At 44.4% G+C, this 9,974-nt stretch overlaps 1 protein-coding gene across 1 annotated transcript; it reads left to right on the top strand.

Moving 5' to 3' along the window:
• Positions 1 to 919: 919 nt before the first annotated feature.
• LOC308167893 (inverted formin-2-like) lies at positions 920 to 4,437 on the top strand (the record flags this gene model as incomplete). Its single annotated transcript, XM_080542371.1, has 2 exons — positions 920 to 3,079; positions 4,390 to 4,437. Exons 1-2 carry the CDS (start codon positions 968 to 970, stop codon positions 4,435 to 4,437), a joined length of 2,160 nt encoding a protein of 719 aa, XP_080398497.1. The 5' UTR covers positions 920 to 967.
• Between the last annotated feature and the right edge of the window lie 5,537 nt (positions 4,438 to 9,974).

Below are 9,974 nucleotides of genomic sequence, written 5' to 3'. Positions count from 1 at the left end.
GGGGGTCCAAAGACCGCTTTTATTTCACCTGGAACCCAATAATATCCTATTTCAACAAACTAAAAACCCTCCCTGACAATGCAAGTGCGCTGGATGCTGAGTGATGACATATGTTGTGAATCTATTTATCAGGATAAACCCCTAGAGATACATCATCTCGTTCTAGAGAGGGACATATTACAATCATAACAGACATGGTATCACAGACCAACACGACCATCTCATCTATCCTCACTTACAAATGAATTGCACTTTATTTCTCTTTATCTCTTTGATTACTTACCTGTACTGTCTTCATTACCTATCACCACTGTTATTATTATTATTATTATTTATTGTTGTTTATTTATATCCTTCGTCCTGGGATGCACCACTTGGGATTTTGTGGGGGGGGGGGGGGGGGGGGGGGGTTGGGACATGTTTGTGTTTTGTGTAAAAACAAACCAAAACTGAAAAGTATTATTTTTGTATATCTGTAACATCTCAATAAAAAGAAAGTAAAAAAATTATTTAAAAAAATAAAATAGAAACCATTAGACAAGGCGTTTTCAAGGCAAGCTCTTCTGTGTCAGGCAATTTAGAATGTTGAAGTTTTTCCAATTGTCCCATTGTGATGCAATAAGAAACTATTACAACATTTGCAACATTTGACAGTGCTACAAAAACACTGTGTGCATTGGCCATTGAGATAATATAGAGATATTGAGATATTGAAAGTACTGGGATTCATCTTAATTATGTATTTTCCAGTTTTGGATATACTGCCAATGCTGAGGTAGGTGTGGGATGCATTAAATGCTAATCAAATGTTGGTGGAACAACAGTCACAGTCACTTTCTGTAAGATTTCCCAAACATCAATACCTATGTTGTGTGTGCGTGTGCGTGCATATGTGCATGTGTGTTTATGTAACAGGGAGACTGAGGACCTGGACCTGAACATCCAGTGTGAGGCCTTTGAGGATTCCATGGCCGAGGATGCGGAGGAGATGGAGAGGGTGTACGGAGGCATCGACATGAGCAGTCACCAGGAGGTCTTCACCTCCCTCCTCACCAAAGTGAGCAGCTCCCCAGCCTCTGTCCAGCTGCTGTCCATCCTGCAGGCTCTGCTGCTGGTGGCTCCAGGACGGGGAGACGTGTGGCTGACCCTGGAGGCCCTGGCTGTCCGTGCCACTCTGCTGGCCCACGACTCACAAATGGACTCCGCTGAACGTTTGATGGAGCGCCTGCTCTCTTCCAAGAGACAACAGATCTCAGCCAGTCCCAAGACCAAGACCACCAACAGGGCAATCCAGACAGACTTGCTCGGCAGCACAACCAACCAATCAGACATGGCTTCCGTAACTCCCCCTCCTCCCCCTCCTCCCCCTCCACTTCCTGCTGCTACCCCAAACCCTCCTCCTCCCCCACCCCCACCCCTGCCAGGCACCACTTATGGTGCACCCCCACCACCTCCTCCTTTACCTGGGATGCCACCTCCTCCTCCACCACCTCTACCAGGGATGGGGCAGGGAGGTCCACCTCCTCCCCCTCCCCTGCCTGGTATGGGCCCCCCACCTCCCCCTCCCCTGCCTGGTATGGGCCCCCCACCTCCCCCTCCCCTGCCTGGTATGGGCCCCCCTCCCCCACCACCCCCTCCCCCAGGTATTGGAGGAGGTATTATTGTGCCCCAGAACGCTCCTCTCCCCAAGGCCAGCCGCTGTCCCACACTGCGCATGAAGAAGCTCAACTGGCAGAAGCTGCCCTCCAGAGTGGTGTCTGAAAGCCAATCCATGTGGTCGTCAGTGCAGTCTAATTCCCTGGAACCTGACTACTCCAGCATTGAGGAGCTCTTCTGTCTGCCAGTGACTGACTCAAAGGCCAAAAGTACCAACACTACGGTCAAACGAGAGCCCAAAGAGATATCCTTCATTGATGCCAAGAAAAATCTAGATTTGAACATATTCTTGAAGCAGTTCAGATGCTCACATAAAGACTTTGTAGCTATGATCCAAAATGGGGACCGTTCCAAGTTTGACGTCGAGGTGCTGAAACAGATGCAGACGTTACTGCCGGAGAAACATGAGATTGAGAACCTCAAGTCATACCAAGGGGAGATAGAGAAGCTGGCCGGTGTGGATCGGTTCTACCTCGAGCTCCTATCAGTTTCATGCTACACCATGAGGATCGAGTGCATGCTTCTCTGTGAGGAGACCCCTTCTGTGTTAAAGATGCTGCAACCCAAAGCTGAGCTGCTGGACGCAGCCTGTGAGAGTTTGAAGGAGAGCACCCGCCTTCCAAGTTTCTGCAAGCTCATACTTGACATTGGAAACTTCCTCAACTATGGGAGTCACATAGGCAATGCAGATGGCTTCAAGATCAGCACCTTGCTGAAGCTCACAGATACCAAAGCCAACAAGTCCCGTATCACATTGCTCCATCACATCCTGGAGGAGGCGGAGAAAACCCATGCTGACTTGCTGAACCTTCCGGATGATCTAGAGATCTGTGAAAAGGCTGCTAGAATAAATGTGGATTCTATTCAGGCAGAGTCGAGCTCACTGGTCAAACGGTTGAAGGGTTCTGAGAAAAAAGTGTCCTCTTCTTCTCAGGAGGATATCAAGCAGCAGTATCTCACTGCTATGAAGGGGAACCTGGAGGCCTGTGAGAAGCTGCAGGAGCTCTTTGCCTCCATCAAAAAGAAGAAGGAAGAGCTAGCAGAGTATCTGTGTGAGGACACGTCCCGCCTCTCACTAGAGGAGCTGTTCAACACCATCAAGACCTTCAGAGGACTCTTCCTTAAAGCAATCAAGGAAAACCAGACCTGGAGAGAGCAGGCCATCAAGGCAGAGAAGAGGAAGAAACAGCAAGAGGAGGATGACGCCAAGAGACCGAGGGGGGAGAACGGAAAAATAATTCGTAAAGCCCCCCCAGTCCAGGAGGAGGGCTGCATCATGTTGGACCACCTGTTGGCTATGATGAAGGGCAATGCACTAAGGAAGACCACCAGGGCCCAGGCAGACAGGGGCAGCCTGCCCTCTAATGACAAGAAAAGGGATAGCACCCAGCCTGAACATGCCAAGCTTGAGCGATCATCAGCCGTAGATACCCAATATGGCATAGAAGTGGACAAGGTGGCATCAACCATTCAGCAAGGATCGCAGGACAGACTGCCACACACAGGGGAGTCCACATCAGGCCTTCCAACAGGACTCAAACTGGATTAATCAGAGACCATCGCCCCCCTCAATCCTGGATTGGATCCCCTGCTCAAGGAGGGATCTTCAGAGAGAGATGAGGGCATCAGTGGCGGCTCCTGCCAAATCTCTCAGGGGGGGCAATTGTTGCGTTGATGGTTAAGGTGACACGTTCAAGGGTAAATTCACCTAAATCAGCGGGCTTAAATAAATTGACTCTCACAGCCAAAAAATAAATAATAAAAATAAAAAAAAGCTCTTTGGTCTTGCCCATTGTGGAGAGGTTGGGGTCTGATTGATTGAGTGTGTGGAGTGTGTCTTTTATAAAGGTAACGAGTTCAAACTGGTGCAGTTAATACAGGTAATGAGTGGAGAATAGGAGGGCTTCTTAAAGAAAAACTAACAGGTCTGTGAGAGCTGGAATTATTACTGGTTGGTAGGTGATCAAATACTTATTTCATACAATAAAATGCAAATTAATTATTTAAAAGTCATACAATGTGATTTTCTGGATTTTTGTTTTAGATTCCGTCTCTCACAGTTGAAGTGTACCTATGATAAAAATTACAGACCTCTACATTCTTTCTAAGTGGGAAAACCTGCAAAATCAGCAGTGTATCAAATACTTGTTCTCCCCACTGTAGTTACCGAAATAAAACACAGATCAAAAGATTTAATGTACGATTCAAGTAGCCGATGTCCTTGACAACTGGTAAATGTGGTGGAGCAGGATTTAGCTTCTCTGAGGAGTTAAGTAGAGAGAGCAGCCTGTGGCTGTGGAAAGGATTGGGCTTAAATTGAGGATACACTAAAACGTGAAACTGACAAGCGCCAAAAAAGCTCCCCTGCCAGTTCCTGCCAACAGAGACTTGTTGAGACCAGCGTGCAGGGGGTTGGCACGGGTTCACACCGAGGCTGGTTGAGGCAGAAATCGAAGGACGTCGTGTGTTTTTATATTCCTCATTCGATTCCATGCATTACAATAAGCCTGTCCACCGATTTTCTACCTCCATGGTTGGAACCACGAGACTAGACACTACATGGTCATGGATGTGCCTAGGGACACAGCAAGCATGACCAGGGAAAGTTGTCTCCACAGGACCTGAAGCACAAAGCACCAATTCAGTTCAAGAAAAGAGAAAGAGTAGAGAAATGTATGCTTGTTACACAGAAAGTGTTAAAAAATAAAACTGACGTCATAATCTGCCCTCTAGGGCCAGCATCAGGTGCAGATCAAGCGTCAAGGGGGTTACTATCGTTGAACAGAGAATAGTGGCTTTAAGATGGCACAGACAAGGCTCGTCTGAAAGTAAAACATCAAAATATCGAGGGCATTAGTTATAAGTTACCCCTAATGGGCCAGCATCAGGTGCAAATGAAAAGTAACATTATTTTAAAAAAAATATTGACATACGGTCACTGAGTACTGCAGAGTACTATTTTTGTTGCTTTAATAAAGGCTGGCAGTCTTTAATTTAACTGTTGTTGGTGTGGACTATATACTGGGGAGGTATTTGAATGAATGAATGGTCTTTATTGTCATTGCTACAGTACAGGTACCAAACAACGAAATTTAGGAGGGGTGGCTCCCCTGGTGTTAGGAAGAAAAAAAAAAAATATATATATATAATATTCAGGGGTCAAAAAATGTATACAAATATCGGATCGGTATCGGTATCGCCGATACCCGAAGCCCAGGTATCGGTATCGGTATCGGTAGTGAAAAAGTGGGATCGGGACATCCCTAGCTAAAATGTTGTCAGCGTTCATGGACCAAATTGGATGTGTCGATCCATGGCGCTTCCAATTTCCTCACGATAAAAAATTCTCGTTTTTTTCACACGTCCACCATTCGTATAGCAGAATTGATTACTTCTTTATAGACAGAACACTACTTCCCTTTGTCAAAAACGTAGAATATTCAACCATAATTGAATCTGACCATGCCCCAGTACTATTGGATCTGTCCTTCCCACTTAACTACTCTGACCGCGCTCCATGGAGACTTGATACCACACTACTAACAGATAAAGAATTCTGCCAAATGATTTCAACTGCCATAGACAATTTCTTGGAAACCAATAGGGACGACACTGTTTCTCCCTCCCTGCTCTGGCAGACCCTTAAAGTAGTAATAAGGGGGGACATTATTGCATACACATCTAGGCTGAACAAAGCTAGGAGGCAAGAACAGGAGCAACTTCTCAACTCAATGATTGACATAGATCATCAATACTCTGACTCTCCCACCCCGGAGCTTTACAAAAATAAGCTGAATCTCAAAGCCAAATACGAGTTATTAACATCCGATAAGACAGAACGTATGCTGCTGAAATCACGAGGCTTTGTTTATGAGCATGGGGAAAAGGCTGGTAGAATGTTAGCGCATCAATTAAAATGTAAATCCTCTGACCAACAGATTCCACAAATTAAAAGAGAAAATGGGGAGCTTACAACTGACCCCCTCGAAATCAATGAGACTTTTAGGGCATTTTATTCCAAATTGTACACTTCTGAGGCACCCAATGATGATACCAATATGCAACATTTCTTCACAAATTTAAATGCCCCTGTTATCAACCCTGTTCATAAAGCAGAACTTGAACTACCCTTCCAAGACACCGACATTTATAATGCAATCACAGCTATGCAAAGTAGTAAGGCCCCGGGCCCTGATGGATACCCCATCGAATTCTACAAAAAATTCTCAACCAAATTAACTCCGCTCATCTTAGAAATGTTCAATGACTCAATGGATAATGAGGCCCTGCCACAGACGCTAACAGAGGCATTCATAACCCTTTTACCGAAACCAGGGAAAGATAGAACGGAGTGTGGTTCACATCGCCCCATCTCGCTGCTCAACAGCGATGTCAAGATATTAGCTAAAGCACTCGCCCGGCGTCTAGAGTCCGTCACAGACGAGGTGATCTCCCCTGATCAAACTGGCTTCATGCTGGGCCGCCACTCATTCTCTAACATCCGAAACCTTCTAAATGTCGTACATTCTCCTACGTCCGAGGAGGTACCTGAGGTGGTTCTCTCCCTGGATGCGGAGAAGGCTTTTGACAGAGTGGAGTGGGCGTACTTATTTGAATGTCTGAAAGCTTTTGGCTTTGGACCCACTTTTATTGCATGGATCAGACTACTATACTCATCTCCTAAGGCAGGGGTCGGCAATTAGGTTTGGCCTCGGGCCAATTTTTTTTTGAGCCACTAGATGGCGGGCCCGAACATAATCAAAGGCTAATTTAAGTAATTGATTGTTTTAAAATGTGACACGTTCTAATGCTTTGACTTTTCTTTCGACTGTACACATCGCTAGTCAACTAACACAGCTTGTTTTGTGAACCTGCTAACAATGTAAAGTAGTGTTCTAGTTAACTAGGTAGCTGTCCAATCCATTATGTTGCAGTATTTTGGCTTGATTAGCGAGTTTGTGTTGTGATTCTCAACAACGTTGAAACGTAGTTTCACACTTTTCCATATTTTTGAATAATAAATGTGTGGACTGACGATGTAGCGTAGCCTAACTTATTCTAATAATTATGTAACAGTTTCATTCTGATAATTATTCCCCCCTCCTCCCAGACAAGGTCACATTATTATTATTGGATTGGTTGTTTGCGTGCCGGGTGAAGTTAGCCAAACATTTAACCTGCTAGCAAGAGAAACATAATGTCACTCTCCAAAGGTCTAAAGAGGAAAGTTGACGGTGGAAACAGGGCATTTAAAGAGGAATGGACAGCGAACTATACGTTCATCCTACCTGGTTTCATCAATGCAAAGCCGTTGTGAGAGACATTTTCCGTGCTCACAATGTTCCCTTTCTATACGCGAGTCGTCCTTTTCGTCAATGAATGCGATAAAGACGCACGAGAGGAATCGATGGATGCATAAAAACCTTGAGAACTGCCTGTGGATTAAAGTGACGTCAATATCACCAGATATCAAGCAAATACTGACCGATGGGAGATGCTTTTTGTTTGCGCCGATTTTGTTTTCAATGTTTTTCAGAAAATTAAACAGAATTTGCGTTGTTACTGTTCATATGTGTGTTGCAGTCACATATACGTAAACATTACGTTTGAATGGCTTACTGAGCTCGTGTTATTTTGTTCAAACCACACACGGTATGTCGGCTATTTCAGCACCGTGACGCGTTGTCCACCTGCTTATGATTCACTCTGAGGGGTTCAGCGTCAGTGCGCTTCGGTGCACCTTGCTGCCTGATTGTCTGTCCCTGTGTCATTCACTCTCAACATGGATAAAAGTACAATAAGCATTATTCAGGTGGAGTTCGATTCTCTATTCGGACATTATAGGCGCTATATGTGGGACTGTCGGTCCGATATTATTATAAAAAAATAAAAAAAATAAAAAATAAAAAGTGGATTCTCAAAATAATCTGCTGGGCCAAATATTATTGGTGACGGGCCAGCAATGGCCCACGGGCCGCCTATTGCCGACCCCTGTCCTAAGGCATCGGTAGTTACGAACGGGAAACGCTCCACATTTTTCTCATTGTCGAGAGGGACACGCCAGGGGTGCCCGCTGAGCCCACTCCTATTCTCATTCGCCATCGAACCTCTGTCTATCATGTTAAAATCTTCTCCAATAATAAATGGAATTTCTAGATGGGGGAAGGAACACAAGGTGGCGCTATATGCCGACGACTTACTGTTGTATGTATCTGAACCGGTGCAATGCATTTCCCATATAGTTCAGATGCTGCATAGATTTGGTAGCTTTTCGGGATACAAGATCAACCTCACTAAGAGCGAATGTTTTCCAGTGAACAACCTAGATCTCGCAATCCCACAATGTGACTTGCCCTTCCATTTGTCTAAATCTGGCTTCAAATATTTGGGAATTAATATTACACGGTCCTTCTCTAAACTACATGAAAAAAACTTCACGCCCCTTGTTAATAAATTAAAAGATGATTTACAGAAATGGAGGTCCATTAATTTATCACTGGCAGGGAAGATCAACTGTATTAAGCATTAAGATGAACGTTCTACCCCGATTCCTCTACCTTTTCCAATGTCTCCCTATATTCCTCCCAAAGTCCTTCTTCTCGTCCATAGATAAGTCCATATCATCTTTCATTTGGGGGGGGTAAAGTCCCTAGAATACAGAAAAGACTTCTACAGCGACATCGGTCCCAGGGCGGACTGGGCCTACCAAATTTGCTTTATTATCACTGGGCTGCCAATATTCAGAAAATCATATACTGGGTCCATTCACCACAGCCGTCTTGGTGCGAAATAGAAAATGAGTCATGTCTTTCAACATCCCTCTCCGCCTTGATTACCTCCAAACTCCCTCTATCTGCCCCCACACTACACCTCTAACCCTGTTGTTGTTAATACATTACGAATATGGTCACAATTTCGACGCCACTTTGGTTTAAAAGATTTCTCCAACCTAGCCCCTATCTGCAATAACCACCTTTTTGTCCCCGCCAGAATAGACAATGCTTTCGCCTTATGGAAAAGACTCGGTCTCTCCAAATTTAAAGATCTCTATACTGAGGGCGTCTTCTCGACCTTTAATCACCTCTCTCAAAAATTCAACCTTCCCCGCTCAAGTTATTTTCGATACCTCCAGGTCCGACATTTCATTAAAAGTTTGGATCCAAACTTCCCAAATGCACCACAACCTTCTGCTATAGATGATATCCTCCAAATTCCTCCCAATCTAAAAGGCCTAATATCAAGTATTTACTCTAGCATATCATCCCTCGGAGACACTTCCCTCCACAAAATTAAAGAGAAATGGCAGGAGGAGCTAGGGGACGTAATACCCGATGACTCCTGGACTGAGGCTCTGACGAGAGTTAACGGGAGCACATCATGTGCTAGACTAGGCGTAATCCAATTTAAGGTCTTGCACCGAATTCACCTTTCCAAATCTAGGCTAGCCAGAATCTATCCTGACGTGGATGAGAATTGTAGCAGATGTCATAACGCTCCGGCAACGCTAACACACATGTTTTGGTCATGTCCCTTATTATTTGATTAGTGGTCAGCAGTTTTCAGGACCCTCTCACAGGCACTAGATCTGAACCTGCAACCTAACGCCTACTCAGCTATCTTTGGCATAGCGCCAACTGACCAACAGATTATTAACAAGCATAAAGACATTGTGGCATTTGCCACTCTACTTGCTCGACGGAGGATTTTGCTTTGTTGGACATCCCCCAAACCACCGAATTCCTCCTTATGGTTGACTGACCTTATGCTTCACTTGAAACTTGAAAAGATTAAATATACACTTAGGGGGTCCAAAGACCGCTTTTATTTCACCTGGAACCCAATAATATCCTATTTCAACAAACTAAAAACCCTCCCTGACAATGCAAGTGCGCTGGATGCTGAGTGATGACATATGTTGTGAATCTATTTATCAGGATAAACCCCTAGAGATACATCATCTCGTTCTAGAGAGGGACATATTACAATCATAACAGACATGGTATCACAGACCAACACGACCATCTCATCTATCCTCACTTACAAATGAATTGCACTTTATTTCTCTTTATCTCTTTGATTACTTACCTGTACTGTCTTCATTACCTATCACCACTGTTATTATTATTATTATTATTTATTGTTGTTTATTTATATCCTTCGTCCTGGGATGCACCACTTGGGATTTTGTGGGGGGGGGGGGGGGGGGGGGGGGGTTGGGACATGTTTGTGTTTTGTGTAAAAACAAACCAAAACTGAAAAGTATTATTTTTGTATATCTGTAACATCTCAATAAAAAGAAAGTAAAAAAATTATTTTAA

Source organism: Nansenia antarctica (genome assembly GCF_963989245.1).
Source record: "Nansenia antarctica genome assembly, chromosome: 11".
NCBI lineage: Eukaryota > Metazoa > Chordata > Actinopteri > Argentiniformes > Microstomatidae > Nansenia > Nansenia antarctica.
This window is presented reverse-complemented; position numbering and strand designations above follow the sequence as displayed.